The following is an 18,529-nucleotide window of genomic DNA, read 5'->3' as shown; positions in this document are numbered from 1 at the left end:
TGATGGCCTCAATCCACATCACTGATCTTTGAAGACGTTCAGACTGAACTATAAGACGTGTACACAAGTCGTCTCCATGACGATGTTCAGACAAGATGGAACAGCTCCTATATGATCAAAAGTGCAATTCTTACAATTCAGTTTAAAAGCTTTACTTTGAAAACCTGACAGTTGTTGCTGCTTCCTGTTTGTATGTGAAGCCAGCACAATGCAATGCAGGGTTTACTGTTGTGTAACCTCACTCATAATACCAATAACAACAAAATGATAATAAAAACATCCCAATCAGTATCTGTATAGGATTGGAACTGAAATTCTCTAATGATGACTCACAATCCCATTGTGATTGTATTTAATGCTTTTGGACTCTTGTGCAGTTAAATAAATTCTGAAAACACTGCTCACATAAAATCTTCATCTCACCATATATTGAAATGTTAACCTTTTTTTATTTTTTTACCAAAAATGTTCATATTTTTAAATGAGATATGTCCACTAAAGATGAAACAAGATGGTTATTGACTAATTAAAACATTTCATTGGCTCTTCAAAACAATGAAGCTCACACATCCTAAGTGCTCTGTATCTCCTGAACTTTCCTCATGGTGTCAAAGTATATCATACTTTATAAACAAATCTTCAGCACACCATACGGCTATGAACACTAAAGTGTCTCTCTGTGTGAGTTTGTCTTTGTGAACATGTGTGTGTATTTGAGAAAGTGTGATAAGGAGGACAACCCTGTAGGGTATTTGCAAAAGTACACAGAATATTTAATGTGTCTGTCAGTTATCGTCAGAGAACAAGGAGACCTAGTGAAACATTTCATTGAGATAGTGAAATTTGGATGAACATTTGGATATATTCACTGAAGGAACAAAAGCAGGGTGTGTGAGCTTCATTTTACTAACCAAATAACCACCTTATTTTATCTGTAGTGGACATTTTCTCTGGTCATTTTGATAATGTCTTTACATTTAGTTAAAATTTAGTTAAAGTCCATGCTAAAACATTCAAAGCCCCTTAAAACTGGAGGGTTTTTTTACATGATGTAATGTAGGTTGAACTTTGAACATAGTTTTATATTTTCCAGATCTTGCACAGACAAGGAGAAGTGCTAGGACACACATGAACTATGGCTGTTCAAGCTCTCAGTATCACAGACAAGAAGCTGGGGTTCAACATTTCTGGCAGCTCCCATGTTAACAAGGAGAGGTTTGTAGAGACGGTTATGGTGAGGATCGGTTATTTTTCTACGAATAAAATAAACACGAGAAAATAATATGAACAACATACTCTATGCAGGTGTTTTACACCTCCATCATCCAGTTTGTTCTCTGCACCTCCATCACAGGTGGCATCACTGCAGACTCTTCACTCCTCACAGACCCAACGTGAATGTACATGAGAATATTTAAACTCAATAGGGTCAATAACTTAATTAGTGCAGACCTTTATTGTCAATACTGTAAACACTCTCTACCTCATGTAAATTAACCGTCTGTTACATAATAACACATTTATTATCATGTTTAACTCAACATTTTTGCACCACTGCACTATTGTCTCATTTAGAACTGTACATATCAGTCTTTGCTCATTTTGTGTTTATTGTTGATATTTCATGTTATACTTTTTGTACATTTAGAGCACAGTTCACCAGTTCACTCACACCACAGTGTGTGTGAGTATACCTGGACAATAAAGCTGATTCTGAACATCTAATTTAATTGTTTTAAACAAATTCCTTTAAAATGTTTCATTTTTAAGAATACAAACTAAGACATTTCTGTCCATCTATGAATTTAATGAATACTCCTGCTAATTCAGCTGAAGTGTCTTTTCTTTCTTTCTTTTTTTAAAAAGAGCATGCAGGAACATTTGATAAGTGATTTCAAATTTGCACATGAAAATAACTTAGTAGCCAATGGGGTTGTATGGATACACGTCATGAGATGATTGGTGGTTGAGGTGTAACAGGACGCTCTGAAAACATTTAAATTGCACCAATGTTCTCCACGAGGATATTCATAGAAAGATGGGTGGCATGACACGTCTTCTGCTTTTACTCTGTGCTGGTGAGTGGCTAACTTTTTTTTTTCATGTGTACTGGTACTTAACTGTCATAGTCAGCGTGCTTTTAACAGAATTCAACTTCCTCCAGAAAGCTAGCACACTTGATTTCACCATGTCCAAACTTTGAACAACAGTTATTCTCTGTGACAATCATTGTTCCAACTCACAGTCACCTGGTGGATCTCTCTTTCAGGTGTGACAGCGAGCACAGCTGTGGATCTACAGAAGAGAATTGTTGGAGGTAGACCATGTCCAAAAAAAACACGTGATTACCATGTTTATGTGGAAGGATTTAATGGGAGTCATTACTTCATGTGTGGTGGCTCTCTGATCAGTGACCGCTGGATTCTGACTGCAGCTCACTGCTTGAAGAGGTGAGAGAGAAAAAAAGACTAAAATGATATTCTCCTGTTAAAAAATGTACTGTGGTATTCCTGATAACATTCCCAACATGAAGATGGCATTGCTTATATTCAGTAATGACAAACCTCTGATATGAAAATGTGTTCTCAGTCATTCACTGATGTGTTTATTCACCTCTGTTTGTAGAGATGTAACTGCATATGTAGGTCCAGGTCTTATAAAAATGGATATCATACAACATGAGACCTTCAAAGAAAACGGAAATGGAAATGAACATGACCTCATGCTGCTGAAGCTACGTGACTCCACTCAAATTCAACCTGTAAAATTTCCAACCACTGCTGAATGTGCTAAACGTACCAAACTGTGAGTATTGATGTCACCTCTTTCATTCATCTCAAAACTCAACTTTTGAGGAAAAATAACAAAGCAAAACAAAAGTATGTGAAAGTTGTTAATTTAATTTTCTTGTTCTATTATATTTCAGACAAACAGTCGAGATTGCAGGTTATGCATCCAAGTTCAAGGGTCCAAATAATGAAAGAGGTAAAAAATATAAATATATAAAGCAATTATTTATACCTATCATTAATAAATGTACTCTTTTATTTTCACTACTTTTGCTTGTTTTCTTGGTAGAATTACAGCACTTTTAAAAACACATAATTATTTTTTGAACAAACTTAAACATCAAATATGTTTAACAGAAAAGTTTCCTCTTTCTTCTCAAACTCAACGCAGCAGATTCAAGCTCTGTTTAGTTCAGAAGACTTTTAGTGAAGGACATACTTTATTTATTAACTCTATAGGATACATGTTTGGATTCATTTAATAAAGTATTTTTAAAAATCTGAGTCCAATGAGGAGTTTTCTTAACAATGTGAACAATGATAAAGTTTTATTTTAATTAAATATGTTCTTTTTCTATTGTCATAGGAGATGACAGACCACAAACTCTGCAGTGTGCAGACATTCCCGTTGTCAGCTGTGAGACCTCTAGGAAGTGTTTGCAGGACAGTCTTCACCCAGATGACCTGTCCAGACTCTACCAACGCTGGTTCTGTGGACAATCTGATACAGTGGATATATCTCTAGTGAGTTTGAATGGATTTTAACTTTGTTTGTTTGATACAGTCATTGGGTGTTTGACCATTTTACTGATTAAAAGTTTTTCAATAAATGATACAGTTTAAATGTCGTCCACAGGGAGACTCTGGTGGAGGAGTGGTGCACGGTTCCAAGATTTACGGGGTCATTAGTTTCACGATGAATGGTACTCATGCTTGTGTTGCACCAGCTGCATTCATGGATGTCTGTCAACCGAGATACAAGGACTGGATCAGGAGGATGACGGGTTTGCGAACCATCTAACCCTCCATGTATGAATTTAGAGTGAAATGTCCCCTCATTCAAGAGACATTCACATGAATTGGAGTAGTGAGTTTCTTTACATTTTCAATTGATAAATGTTAATTTAATAACTATTAGGCCTAAAGTTTTTATTATTAAGCCCTTCACTCTGCTAATGTTGCTGAGTGCTGTGCTCTTGATGGATTAATGTTGGGTCTTTGTCGATATAAATAACAAAGAGTAAGGTCTTTTACCTGCTCCTGTTTAAATGTGTCTCGAGATAACATTTGTTATGAATTGGTGCTAAACAAATAAAGATTGACTGACTGATCAGATAAATATAATTACACTTTTAAAACATAACTATCAATATATTATCACCTGTTCAGATTCATACTGTTATACTTTGGGGGGGGAAAGAAAACATGTCTAAAATTGTGTATTTTGCTTGTAACTATTTGGTCTTGTTCTCAATTCTTTAAGAAATAAATCAAACGTGACTCCTTTTTAACAATTGTGAATTGAAAATAAAATGAAGATGACTCACAAATCATTGTCAATGTTTTTATGCTTTTGGACACTTTGGGTGAAGATGAAACAAGTTGGGGAAACACATAAAATACATATTTCTGTTTCCGGTCACAAGAAAACTACAATAATATTAAGGAGATGATCACACACTTGTAATATCAAACGCATATCCATACTTTTAACTGAGATAATGACACCTTTGGTAAACTTGGACCTATTTTTGTCCGAGTCTCTGTTGAGCTGTTGTATGACCTGCACACATGGGACCAATGAGAGTTGGGGTCCAGCGAGGTTTACCTGGTCGGTTTGTTTGAAGACACTAACCTGTGCGCCATCCACGCCAAGAGGGTCACCATCATGCCCAAAGACATCCAGCTGGCCCGCCGCATAAAACTCCATAATAAAGAAAACAAAGGTTCTTTAAAGAGCCACTTCACCCCACTGAAGAGCTGCAGGTCTCCGCCACAACACTACAACTGTTCATGTCATTACACGGAAGTGGAAACAATCATACAGAAGATTTTGTACATGATATTAGATTCCCAGCAGCCATCCTTTAAACTCATTCATTATCAGTTTTCTGCAATAAAGGGTAGATTCTTGTCACTATTTTTAAATAGCAAAATATACATTTTGGACATGATTGAAACAAAATAAATGACGTTACATGGGGCACTTAAACTCTATTGCTGCCCCCGGCCCCAATGTAGAAGACGAGACTTCTGCGGCTGTCAGACTTCTCTAGTACCGGGGTTAAGAGGAGAAATTAGGTTAAAGAAAACTTCAATCCGTGACTCTACAAAAAAAAAGGCCGAAAATGACATAATTTGTGATTTAAACCGTTTGGGTTAGACATTATGATGTAATGATCTATTGTAAAGTGTTAGTTAAATGAGTGTGAATAAAGCTCTCTAGGTGATGTGTGTGGCTCTTAAAAGAGCCTTTTGTTTCGTATCCAGGTGGACTGACAGGTTTAACCTCCGAAGCCGTACAGGGTGCGGCCCTGTCTCTTCAGGGCGTACACCACATCCATGGCGGTGACGGTCTTCCTCTTGGCGTGCTCGGTGTAGGTGACGGCGTCACGGATCACGTTCTCCAGGAACACCTTCAACACACCGCGGGTCTCCTCATAGATCAGACCGGAGATCCGCTTCACACCGCCACGGCGAGCCAGGCGGCGAATGGCGGGCTTGGTGATTCCCTGGATGTTATCACGGAGGACTTTACGGTGACGCTTAGCGCCTCCTTTACCGAGTCCTTTACCTCCCTTTCCACGACCACTCATTTTAATAAGACGATAATTCTTCTGGAGACAAACTAACTCTGAACCTGAGAGAGTCTGGATTTAAATCCTCCGAGCGGACGTTGAGGAAGAAAACCAGCTCGAGCTCAGCCCGCCACTTTTCTCTTCCGATATCAAACCAGACAATGTTAGCCACTGCATATCCGGTTACAAACTGAAGCCTTCAAAATAAAAGCTCCATAATTGGCGGTACTTCGTACTAACTTTCTGTAGTCCATCCATGAACTCTTTTCTTCATTTATATATTTATGTAGTGCCATACTGTTTGGTCCTGTGCCTTTGGGTAGTCAGATTCTGTCCTTGTTGTCAAACATTTAGAAGTGGAGTTTAAATTAAGTCTTTGTGACTGTTTGATGAATGAGGAAGAACCTAATTTAATACAAATCAAAATAAGATGGCAGTGTTTAATCTGTATGTGGAAATGATATTTCAGTGAGATTCAGTTAAACAACATTATTATTGTATTGAAGATAAAAAAGAAAAATTGTAAATAAAATTGATTTTGGCACAAGGACGTGATATGGATGATCAGTGATTCTGGCATGAAACTCAAATACATTTAACTTTACATTAAAATAATTATATTACTCTGCAGCCTTTCATTTGTACACTGTTTTTAAAATGACTTGATCAGTGTTATTATTACATCTATTTACAGTATCTGCTGACAGTAGCCTACAGGGTATTTGTTATAATCTCAGCACACTGTAACTGTGATCACGGTTCTTCTCCTCCCCGGGAATTATGTCTTCACTTGTTTGGTTAGGAAAACTTCAGGAACTTCAATAACTAGTTTAAGCCTTGTAGAGGAACAAACCCCCCCAAAAAGGCAAAAGTTTAATTTTTTAGAATGAAATAGAAACAATGTCATAGGTGATAATATTGTTGAAAGCAACGGGTTGGCTCAGAGTGTCATCATATAAATCATATGTAAGATAGAAAATATGAGACAAAATGTATTAGGAGTAACTATAAAATGTTGAATTATATATATATATATTACAGAATACAATTATATTGTGTCTTGTTGTTAAGTCTTAATCTATTGTTTGTGGCCACCTCCTCCCACATACACATCCATAGGGCCCCATTGTACCAGGTCACCCTGAAATCCTGGCTGCACTAGTTTCCTGTTAGGGGCTGGTGACAGCATAGGGTCAAGTGAAAAGTCAAATAACTTGCTTTTATGTTGAGATAACAGTCTAAAGAAGATACAAATGACACATTTTAATGTTTGGTGTCCTTACTTAAAAAATGACAGACTTTGAATACATACCTTTTGAATTTTTGTTTCAATTTCCGCCAAAACTACATGTGTGTTTAAGTGTGAAAAATTAAAAATGGTTATGATAAAAACTTTGCATAATTGTAACTAATAACTATCTGTGAACATCCTGTCCACATTTGGTGAAGTTCTGATTGTGATTCCCAGAGATACATGTGATAAGGCTAGAGCAGACCCTTTTGGAGAAGCCCTAATTTGACCTATTTTCGTTTTTTGGTAAGATGTATAAAACATCCAAAAAAAGTTATTTTGCAGTAAAATATTTTTATACAACAATCCGTTTCATAAACTAGACATGTTCAAGTTATGAAAAAATATGGTCGTGCTTTGTTCTACCTCGGGTAGGGCGATCAACTTTTAGGGGCCCAAGTTCCTCTACTATTAGATCGTATGATGAATAAAAACTCCATGTAGCCTGTAAGTAATATACTGAGCTATTCATATGTGTATTTATTGATTTATATTATGCGCTTTCAGTCAGAGGTCCGTAAAGCGCATCTACCTAAACAACCAGTCTACAGAAGTAGAACATCTGAAAATTGAAACCCTTTTCTGTCAGCCCCGAAAGTATTTTAAAATCTGATTTGAAGACACTTGTTTTTTACTGACTACCTAATTTTCACACTAACAGGAAGAAACTCGATAGGGTGTGTGTGTGGCTCTTAAAAGAGCCTTTGTGGTGTTGCGTTGAATGACGACTTATTTGGCCTTGGCAGCTTTCTCGGCCTTCTTCGGCAGCAGGACAGCCTGGATGTTGGGCAGCACACCGCCCTGAGCGATGGTGACGTTAGTCATGAGCTTGTTGAGCTCCTCGTCGTTGCGAACAGCCAGCTGCAGGTGACGGGGGATGATCCTGGTCTTCTTGTTATCACGGGCTGCGTTTCCAGCCAGCTCCAGGATCTCAGCCGTCAGGTACTCAAGCACCGCCGCCAGGTAGACGGGAGCTCCGGCGCCGACACGCTGAGCGTAGTTCCCCTTCCTCAGCAGCCTGTGGACCCGGCCGACAGGGAACTGAAGCCCGGCCCGAGATGACCGGCTCTTTGCCTTTGCCCTGGCCTTCCCGCCGGTCTTTCCTCTTCCAGACATGTTCAATATGAATTTATCTTCTGTAAAGAGAAGAAATGTGAATTATTTCATTACCGTCGACTCTCTGCTTATATATTCTTACAGCTCCGCCTAGCTGACACGTTATTGGTCAAAGCTAGCGTATGTTGTATCGTCCAATCAGGAGCGGAACTTTATTATGCAATTTCCGTATTCGCTTCTGGGGGATTTTCAAAATACAAGAAAACAGAAACGCCAAAGAATAAGGTGTTAAGGACATCAGAAAGGAAGCGCCACTCATTCAATTGAAAGTGCACTTTTTAAACATTACACACAAATACAGTATTTTTTCAATAGTTGCTTGGTCACTGTCGCTTGATCTACCACTGTCGATTCACATATGTTAAAATTAAAGCCCAGACAATGAACAATTATTGAAACAATGTTGACTTAATGTTTCAATCATCATTTTGATGAGAGTGATGTTGAAACAACATGTTATGGCACATGTAGATGGCACTGCCATCAGTGCAGGCAAGATGTGCCCAGGCCTTGCAAGAAACACAAGAGAGCCAGACCTCTTTAGGTTATGAATATCTTTCCAGGCAGACAATGCAGTAGTCTTCCTCATCCTCACTTTCATCCTCATGTTCTTTTGTGCACTTGTTTCTTTTCCTCCTTGCATTGTTTTCCTTTTCTGTAGATGCCTGTTGTTTACCTTTGGAGAAAGATGTTTTATTCTGCTCATGTGGACTCAATTCCTCCTCTGCACTTCCATTCTCATTTTATTTTGTGTACTTATTTCTTATCTTCTTTTCTGTTTTCTCCTTTTCTGAAAATACCTTTCTCTTTACTTTTGACATGAATGCCTTCTCCTGCTCGTCCTCGAGGGAATTCCTGACTGGTGTGTCTGTAAGAATTGTAGTGGATCTCTTTCTTCTTGTCATAGCTTTCCTTCGGGGCCCTGCTTTTGGGAATCACCAAGACAGGTGAAAAGGCAAGGGCAAATGTCCCCAAGCAGGCAAGTTGGAGGCGTTGGAAGGCAGGGTTATGAATACGATTATTGGAGTGGGTTTTTATAAGGACCTGAAAACACCCTGCTTCAAATTACAGTTTTATTTAAACTTCCAAGTAAAAATAAAATACAAAATAATTTCCCTTCTCCTTAATGGTTTTAAATACATCAGAGTCCCTGTAGATGCGCTGTATCTTCCTCTGCAAAAACAACAAAATCCCACCGCTCCATCCCTGTCAATAACAGCGGGCCTTGCACCTGCCAGTCATAGCTGTGACTCTGCATTTTCAAGTCAACATAGCTCTTTGCATTGGGGCATTTCACTTCCAGCGGGCCGAATCGTGGACTCTCAGTCAGATCAAACAACACACTGTCAGGAGAGGACCCTAACCAGGGGGCATCTGGAGGGATGACGGTAATTGGTGTTTTTGACCCTGCAATATTCCTGGATGGCAACTGGTTCCGGTGCCTTTCCCCTCTTCATTGCAGCCGTTTGATCCACTCCACTTTGAATTGTTTGTGACAGATTTTCAGCTGACCTCTGACGTGGCATATTTAATTTAATTTATCCTTTATTAATCCCTTTATTAATTATTAATCAAATAAACACAAGTAAAAATTAAAATGCTTGTCACAGTGGAAGTTATTATTATTTATTGGTCATTTAGACAGCTCTGTCTAAATCTTTCAATTTGTCTTTGTGAAATCTACCAGCATGATGCTGGTCTTCTGCCTCAGACACTACATCTGTGATTCAGACTGATATGAGTAAATGAGAGTTTCACTTAATGAATTCAATTTTGGCAAATCATCATGCCATTGTTTCTGCAAATTGTTTATATTTAATCTGTTAAAGTTTTATACATGACTATTAATATCTCTCTGAAATCTGTAAATCATTAAAAAAGGCATGTTTTACTTTTTCTGTGCTGCCAAAAGTTGTGCATGTTTTCATAAAATGATTAATTAATAAACTTTTTATATGAAATGTTACAAGAATGTTATTTTTATTATTATTCTTTTAATATGTATAGTATTTTATGCCTCTTGTCCAATCAAATCAGGCTACTTGATAATGGTTGTGATGTAATTGTTTTATGTTTGTTGAAGGCCTACTTCTCTGGACTCTGTAGAGGAGGTGGGTGAGAGGAGGATGTTAGTGAAGCTGACATCCATCATGGACAACCCCTCTCACCCCCTGCATGACACTGTGGGGGCCCTGAGCAGCTCCTTCAGCAGCAGACTGAGACACCCACCCTGCAAGACAGAGTGCTACCGCAGGTCTTTCATCCCATCTGTAGTCAGACTGTTTAATCAGACTCTTTAACAGCATCACCACCTCATTACCCATACTAATAATGCTACACACTGTAGCTGTGTCCCATTCCAGCCTTCAAAGGACGTGGTCTTCTCGTCCTCCATAGACCGAGAAGGCTGAACCAAGCGGTCTCCGAAATGAGACGGTCTGGTCTACGAGAGTACTTCCTACTTGCGTCACTAACTGTTCTGTCTCCTAGCAACCCTGACAGCGTTCGTTTTGACGGTTTTTGACAGATCAGTTAGGCTAACGTTTTTCCTTTTCCTTCTCATTAATTAAATTTATTTTCTAACTTAGCTACTTATTCATTTAATTTTAGTCAAATGGAGCCTGTAGAGATTGTAACTTTATTTATTTTGTTTATTCAATTATTAATGATGAGAGAGAGAGAGATGGAGAGTCATGTATCTCCGGCTGAGAAATCACCATGGCGAGGTAAATTAACTTCGAGATTGGCTAACCTGTTTGTACTTTAGCCTTAACTTTAATCCAAGTTACTTAACAACAACAACAACAAACTTGGTTTATTTGGACTAATCAATCAATACAACTTTATTTTTATAGCGCTAAATTAACAAGTGTTATCTCAAAAATTCCTTACTCATTGCTATATTATATTAAGACCTAACGTCAATCCATCATGAGCGTAGCACTTAGCAACTATTAGCAAAAGTTACAGAGGCAAGAAAAATCATAATAATATAATTTACCTCTGACAATTTCGTATTAAAAACCGTAATGTTAGACAAATAACTAGATAGATAGATAGAGACAGCCATTCACTATTTATCCTTCTCTATTTAAGCTTTCCACATTTAATAGCTATCTAGTTATTGTTTATATAGCCTAACAATTTTCCTTCTCTGTCTTTACTATAGGCAAACCACCGATACCTGTACTGCAGGATAAACCTCAGTGTACCTGTGCTGGACAGGTTTTTTAACCAGCAGGAGGACACACGGCCTGATTTCCGGCTGAGCAGGGAGGCCCTGGAAGTGCTGTGGGGCCTTCTCCACCAGGATCGGAGACATGGATGGGGTGCCCAAATTGAGACCCTGGTGTTCCTCTTCTGGCTGGCAAGTGGAAACATCATACAGGGTGGTCTCCAGAGCATTCGGGATTCCTTGTTCCACTGTCCACCACATTGTCCAACGGATGACTGAGGAGGTGGTGGCCTTTCGCCACCAGGTCATCCACTTCCCCACGACCCCCGAACACCTGGAAGCTGTGTCCCGTGGTTTTGCAGGGCTGGCAAGACACAGAGCATTCAGAGGAGCAGCTGGAGCTATCGACGGCTGCCATGTCCGCATCAAGCCACCGGGCGGCCCTGATGGTCAGTGCTACAGTAACAGAACACTGTTCCCCTCCATCATCCTGCAGGCTGTTTGTGACCATCAGGGCCGCTTCATTGACACCTGTGTGGGCTGGCCTGGGTCTGTGCACGACGCCACAGCCCACTCTACAGGCGGCCACTCTACCCTCCTCCAGAGCAGTTCATCCTGGCAGACGGAGGGTACCCTTGCCTCCAACACCCACTTCCCCTCAGCGGCCAGTGTGAGGTGTGGAAGCCCAGCGCTTCAATGTCCATCATTCCAGGGCACGCTCCATTATAGAGTGTGCTTTTGGAATGATGAAGACCAGGTTCCGTGCCATCTTCCTGCAAGCGCTGGAGGTGCACCACACCTTTGTACCACATGGTAAGTAATCACTCAATAGGATGTTTTACAATGCTGAAGAATAGTAAATAAAAAAGGAGGATTTATTTTTTTCAGGAGGTGTAATCTTTTATTTTAATAATTTTACTATTTCAGGTCATAACAGCATGTGCCATCCTCCACAACATCTGCCTTGGGGCTGGTAACATCGTGGCCCCAGAGGATGAGCCTGAGGAGGATGGGGCCGAGGATGAGGGGGAGGATGGTTTGGAGGCAGTCAGTGGTGCTCCCTGGCGGGACCTGCTGTCTGCCAGACCACCAGTGTGTGTGACATGGCAGCCGTCAGTCGAGTCAGCCCTGCAAAACCCGGTCATTGGACAATGCGGTGGACAGTGGAGCAATCCTGAACACTCTGGAGACAACCACTTGCCAGCCAGAAGAGTGTGTCTGTTTCCTGGTGGAGAAGGCCCAGCAGCACTACAATCAGGCCGTGTGTCCAACTGTCCAGCACAGGGACAGCAGGTTTATCCTGCAGTACAGCAGGAACTCCCTTTTTTTTTAATAAAATCAAATGTAAATACCCAAATTTAAATATACAATATAGATTTTAAATAAATGTAAATAGTTTTTACCTCTGTTTTCTTTTAATAAATCAAAGTTCAATTTAATTTGATTTCTGCTCGTTGTTTTCATTATAGCTATACTAGTTCATTTTGATAATCTACACAATAGAGGTTAAATTTTGTGTATATTGTGAAGCAGGGTTGTAATAATACTCCTCATACTGATACTACCATTAGATTTTAGTAATTTTTCTTAGTTCCATTTCCCTATAGTGCCAGACTAACTGTAGGTATTCTGGTATAATGAAGTTATGAGGATTGGTTGAAGTGAAAACGTGGTTGCTTCCAATTTATTCTTGCATTATTCGACTGATATTCTTACCTTTCTTTCCTGTGAGAAACTACTAGCAGTGGCTCCTTGATACTTATTAATCACTGGGACTGTAGTTTTCTGTGGATTTAGTCACAGCATTTTATTTATAATTTAGAATATTCAAACAAGTCTGGTTATTTTCTGGTCTCTAAGGTAGGTAGCTGGCAGTACAGTAAATAATGTGCAGTCTAAATATTTTCTTGGGGGAAGGAAAAGCGTTGAAGGTCAGATTACTCTGAGACCTCTCCATTAGTGCATGTCCATAGGATCCTGTTTGTGCATGTGTGTGTATTTTAGCCTATGTTTGTGTAGCATGTTAACTAGACAGAGTGTAAAAACGAATTTCCCCTCGCGGGATCAATACATACCTTGTATTATTCTATTATTGTATTTTTTCTCCCTTTATTTAGGCTAACTGATGTACAAATGTTTGATTTTTAACGTCTTTTTATTTTTGATAATTATATTCTTGTTTCTTTCTGGGATCCATGGGGGATCAATAAAGTTTATCTTTATCTTTATATTAAATGGATATGGTCATGTGAATTATTGAGTGTCTCGTTTTTTTTGTTGTTTGTTTTTGTTGTTTGTTTTTGTTTTACTTTTCAGGTCTGAATCAAAAAAACAATCAGGATTAGCTCGTCCATAACTAGCCAATCACACGTTTTGTTTGAAGACAGGCTGCAGTGATTGGCTGCATTCCATTGGAATGCTCTTGTTGCTAAGCAGCGCCTTAAAAAGTGATTTAAAAAAAAACAGAGCTCACATCTGCAGTATGTGATGATGTCACTGATGATGTCACGTCTTGTCCTTTGATCTCCAGATACTGAGTTCTATTGTATTTTAAGCTCAAGAGGAGTCACTGCATTGTGTACCATCCGGTATAGAGTCAGAAAGAGCCTTGTTGATTAATCCTCATTATTATATAGTGATATATAATAATACTCAGTACAACATGTTTTCCTTTATTAAGAACAGGTCTGCTGGGTATTGCCCCTTGACAGAGAACAGCGACAGCAACACACAAAGTGGCCTTTTTAAAAAGTGTTGTGCAGTAAAGGAGGAAACAGAGGCCATAAATCAACACGGGAGCTTGTTGACTTCCCAAATAAGCGAGCTCACCATGAAGCTTACAAACGGCCAAGACTTAGATGAGGAATATAGAGTACTCAAAGTCGATAGAAAAACAGCCCTCAATTTGAACAAGTTCCTCGAAAGCAAAGTGAAGAGCCTGAGCCGTCAACTCCAGGCTCAAAACGACTTGGAGGAAAAATGCAGGGCTGCTCGGAAAGAAAAGGAACTCCTTAAGAATAATAATACTGCTTTGCATCAAGAAATTACAGAAATGCAGAGTAAACTTAAGGACAGCAAACAACTGGAAGAGGAATATGAGACGACAAAAAATGAGAACAAAACCTTTAGTCAGCAAAATACTGCGCTCGAGAAGAAGGCAAAGGAACTGAGTCTGATCATCTCAAATCAAGACCAACTTGAGCAGAAATGTGCGACCAAGCAGAGTATCAACCAGGTCCTGAGCCAAAATAACTTTGTTGTGCAGCAGCAGGTCAAGGGTTTGACAGAAAAACTGAAAGATGAAGGAAAGATGAGGAATGAATACACAAGGTTAAAAGCTGAAAAAAAGGAAATGATGCAGCTTAACTGCAACCTCCATTGCAGAGTCCAGGATTTACAAAGACAGTACAAAGTTGTGCAACCTTGGCTGGACAAATATCACAACCTCAAAGCCCTGAATAAAGATCTTTGTGCTAAGAAGGAGATCCTGATGAAGGAGTTTCAAGATCTTGAAATAAAGCTTCTTAGCAGACAAAGATATTTAGACCGAGAGTTTAAAGAGATGTTTTCTGCAAAAGAGAAAGCTGAGCAGGAGAATACTGTCCTCTGCTACAGAATCCAGGAGCTCCACAAAGAGCTTCAGGATTTTGAAGGCATGGAGGGCAAACCTGAAGCCAACATTACAGAGATCTGGTAACTCCTCAAACGGCTGTCCTGAATTAAAACACCTCAGGGCCATCATCTGTAAAACCTCACCTTTCACCCCTTCTCTTCACCTCATCCCCCGACATGTTTACAGGGTTTACTCCGGGATGCTCTGGTTTAGTGGTGGGCGATATAACGATCTTAGATCGTGAAGGATTTTAATGTGCTGACGATCTGCCAAAGCAGGGAGATCGTAGAACCGGGCTAATGTGTTTATTCTATCATGCTGCAGTTTATTCTCCGACACAGACGCGTCTCCCCCTCTTTTGCTCAGCAGCGGTGAAAACGAAACTTAAAAGTAAAGTCAGCAAAAACAACTCCATCCCGGTTATATGCAAATGTTCTGATATTTTTCCAAACCGACACGCTGTGAGCAACAGTTAACTTATCCGCATAGTTTGCACAGTTAAAGTTTACATCTCAGATAGCGACACAAGAAAGCGTTTAATGAGCCGGAGAGACGTTCACAGTCTGCAGAGAGTCAGACAGAGCGGAGCTCAGACAGTCAGTGATGGAAGGTAGTTTTTAATGTTTTGAGAGAACAATATAGATAAAAACATAAAAGACAGTGCTGGTTGTTTTAATGTTGTAAAGATTTCGGGACAAACCGGAGTAGAGGTGGGCGATATGGGAAAAATATCATATCACGATTTTATCATGATTTTTTCATTACTGATCATAAGACTATTTTGCAAGTTACTGACCAGTTTAACCAAACTTATTTCCCTGTAAAATGTTTTTAAATGCACAAAAACTGTCCTGACAAGTTTAATCTATTTGAAAAACATCTTTGTAGGAGGTCTGGAGGTCTCTCACCCAGAACATCTTTAGCAACAGAAATGTCTTTCCCTCAATTTGATCAATATTTATGCACAATTTGAAGGTTTTCTGCACCACTTTGAAATTATGATTTAGTTATGTGTCCTCTTTTTATGTTAATCAGGAACATTTACTTGATAGTAACTTTTAAAAACTGAGAGAGAGCAGAAAGCACCGACAGCAACATTTTAAACACTGGGGTTATATCTCCCATCACTGACTGTCTGAGCTCCGCTCTGTCTGACTCTCTGCAGACTGTGAACGTCTCTCCAGCTCGTTAAACAGTGCTTGTGTCGCTATCTGAGATGTAAACTTAACTGTGCAAACTATGCGGATAAGTTAACTGTTGCTCACGCCATGTCGATTTGGAAAAATATCACAACTGTGCAGTTGTGTCGAAACTGCAGACTTTCATACAATTCATACTAAATATGACGTCACACTGAGTAAGTAGTATGATCCGAAATCAAAGTATGCAATTTTTTTGTATACGAGAAATACTCAGATGTACACTAGATTGGCCAGAATTGAAACGGGAGCGTACTGGTCATACCACGGCCCAGATAAGCGGCTTAAAATAAAAGTCCTGTGCTGAAATAAATTTAACATGTTGCCAAATTATATCAAAATGACTACGCTGTTGCATTAGGAATGAATGTTTGCATATTGTTGTTGAATTATATTTATGGACTGACTGTCGCGATAGCTTGATGCTAGCTCATCCAACGAAGTTCGGGACCGGAAGAACGTTCTGACCTGTATTTTCATATGTTGCCCACGGCATACTAATGGTCGGGTTATATGCAGTATGCATATATATATTTTGAGTATGTGGTAGGCAGTATGTAGTAAGTGGATTCGGACACAGTCCCAGAGTCCCCCATGAGATAATATGACACAATTGTGCACTTATGTCTCCTAAAACATGAAATCAAGTGTTTTGCCTTATCAATACCCATTTTCGGACAGGTTTTTGTATGAACATTTACTGGGTCCAAAGACGCATTCTTTCATAAATATTACATCACATATGGAGCAGGTTCCAAATTCACAGGCTGGGTCCGAAATGACATATTTTCATGCTAATCGTACTAAATATGAGGTCACATTGGTAGTAGCCTATGTTCTGAAATCACAGTAGACCTATGTCATTTTGTGTATAATAAGAAAAACTATTCAATTGCGGAACTCGACAGCTAGCCAACTAGCAGTGTACAAATTAAAGCAGACCTAACCATACTTTTATTATGTTTTACATCTTGTCAGATGACCATGTAGCAGCACCGGCTGCTCACCTGGAGGCTCTTTGTCTGCCAACCCCTGCAAACCCATGAAACACTGCCTCCAGGTGTTAATGGGTCTTTTGGAGGTGGATGACTGTGGTGATATCTGTGGACGATATGTTGGACAGTGGTCCAGGGCATTCAAAAGACTCTGAAGACCACCCTGTTTCCTTATTTAGAATAAATTATAGTGTTTCCTCAGTACCTGTTCTTATCTATAGTTTTTGGATTGTGGGATAGGGGTGGGGGAGGGATGTTGTTGCTGTTTGATTTATGTTGATGTAAAGCACTTTGTGATACATTTGTTGGATGACAAGTGCTATACAAATAAAGCTTGATTGATTGATGTATGATGACCCACTTGCCAACCAGAGCAGATGCATCAGGGTCTAAATTTTGGAACGCCAACTGTGTTGTCCTCCTTCGTTCAGAGGGTCCAGCAGCCCGCTCAGCCGAAAATCTGGTCTTGTGTTTTAGCAACGGAAGGACCTGTAGGACCAGCAGTTAGCTGGGTTCATCTAGCAGTACAGGGTTTTCTTCTGGTTAAGCAAGAGAATAATAGGAAAAACATGAGAAAATCTTTGAAATAAAACAAGAGATATATACGACATGACATTTGTTTCCATCGTCCTTTTCAGGCAGCCTTTTTTTTTCACTTATTATTGAAAAGATATATTTTTTATGTAAAAGCAATATTAGGATAGTGGTGTAGGATGTATGGAAATCATTTATATGCTGATACCTTACTGTGACAATACTCACCTACAATACAAACAGCTGAAAGGGGACACATTCACTGCAAATCTGTTGATTCCTTTTAACTATTGTAATTTTTGTTTTGGTTTGTGGTTTAGAGAACTTATAGACTATGAATCATGAGTTTTACAGGGTGAGGAGTTATTGTGGGTCATGAATAAAACGGGAAAATGTGTGCCGAGAACAATCATTTATTTGAACAAAATGTCACAAAAAGCTACATCAGGGACAAATTCAAGATTATATTCACATAAATACGCATTTATTGAGTCCTTTATAAGCACTCATTTCTCAAAACAAACTTGGACACACACACACACACACACACAATACTTATAACTTCTACAGATTGTCTGGCAGTATGGTTAGCCGGTTTGCGGGCCCATTTTCTGAGGCTGTATTAATTTTTTAATTCATCAATATAAAAATGATAAATCTAAAATGACTACTGAATCCTGGACACATTTACAGCACAAATTAAATATTTTACATTATTAGACTGCATGTACAACTGCAGAGACGTACAGCGATTTTACCTGAAAATTATCTAGATTTAAAAACCAAATATATTTACATTGTACAAAATAAAAACATTAATCGGTTGTAATATGTATATGACAGTAATAGTATTACATGTATACATGGCTAAATGTTAGTAAGTAAGATTATAAGCATGTATAAGCATGTGAAATCCACTTTTGAGGTAATAAGAGGCTAGATGACGTTTGAGCTTGTTTAAAGTGATGGCCAAAGACAGACTGAAAATGTACATAACACAATATAAACGATACTGTGAT

At 39.1% G+C, this 18,529-nt stretch overlaps 3 protein-coding genes across 3 annotated transcripts; 1 reads left to right on the top strand and 2 right to left on the bottom strand.

Annotated features, from left to right (window-relative positions):
* Positions 1–2,003: 2,003 nt before the first annotated feature.
* LOC132973360 (anionic trypsin-2-like) lies at positions 2,004–4,328 on the top strand. The gene is made up of 6 exons (XM_061036790.1): positions 2,004–2,078; positions 2,270–2,450; positions 2,626–2,805; positions 2,927–2,985; positions 3,376–3,533; positions 3,646–4,328. The coding sequence occupies exons 1-6, from the start codon at positions 2,039–2,041 to the stop codon at positions 3,808–3,810; spliced, it is 783 nt and encodes a 260-aa protein (XP_060892773.1). The 5' UTR covers positions 2,004–2,038; the 3' UTR covers positions 3,811–4,328.
* Positions 4,329–4,339: 11 nt separating this feature from the next.
* On the bottom strand, positions 4,340–5,808 carry LOC132973364 (histone H4). Its single transcript, XM_061036795.1, has one exon. The coding sequence runs from the start codon at positions 5,603–5,605 to the stop codon at positions 5,294–5,296; it is 312 nt and encodes a 103-aa protein (XP_060892778.1). The 5' UTR covers positions 5,606–5,808; the 3' UTR covers positions 4,340–5,293.
* Positions 5,809–7,462: 1,654 nt separating this feature from the next.
* On the bottom strand, positions 7,463–8,221 carry LOC132973363 (histone H2A-like). The gene has a single exon (XM_061036794.1). The coding sequence runs from the start codon at positions 7,992–7,994 to the stop codon at positions 7,608–7,610; it is 387 nt and encodes a 128-aa protein (XP_060892777.1). The 5' UTR covers positions 7,995–8,221; the 3' UTR covers positions 7,463–7,607.
* Between the last annotated feature and the right edge of the window lie 10,308 nt (positions 8,222–18,529).

This window comes from Labrus mixtus, chromosome 4 (assembly GCF_963584025.1).
Source record: "Labrus mixtus chromosome 4, fLabMix1.1, whole genome shotgun sequence".
Taxonomy (NCBI): domain Eukaryota; kingdom Metazoa; phylum Chordata; class Actinopteri; order Labriformes; family Labridae; genus Labrus; species Labrus mixtus.
The sequence above is the reverse complement of the archived record's forward strand: the minus strand, read 5'-3'. Positions and strand labels throughout refer to the sequence as shown.

Bases quoted from the DNA above. Each gene is read 5' to 3' on its own strand.
- LOC132973364 (XM_061036795.1), bottom strand. From the start codon at position 5,605: ATGAGTGGTCGTGGAAAGGGAGGTAAAGGACTCGGTAAAGGAGGCGCT.
- LOC132973363 (XM_061036794.1), bottom strand. From the start codon at position 7,994: ATGTCTGGAAGAGGAAAGACCGGCGGGAAGGCCAGGGCAAAGGCAAAG.
- LOC132973360 (XM_061036790.1), top strand. From the start codon at position 2,039: ATGGGTGGCATGACACGTCTTCTGCTTTTACTCTGTGCTG. The intron at 2,451-2,625 runs GTGAGAGAGAAA...CTCTGTTTGTAG, and splicing joins GCAGCTCACTGCTTGAAGAG to AGATGTAACTGCATATGTAG. The intron at 3,534-3,645 runs GTGAGTTTGAAT...TGTCGTCCACAG, and splicing joins ATACAGTGGATATATCTCTA to GGAGACTCTGGTGGAGGAGT.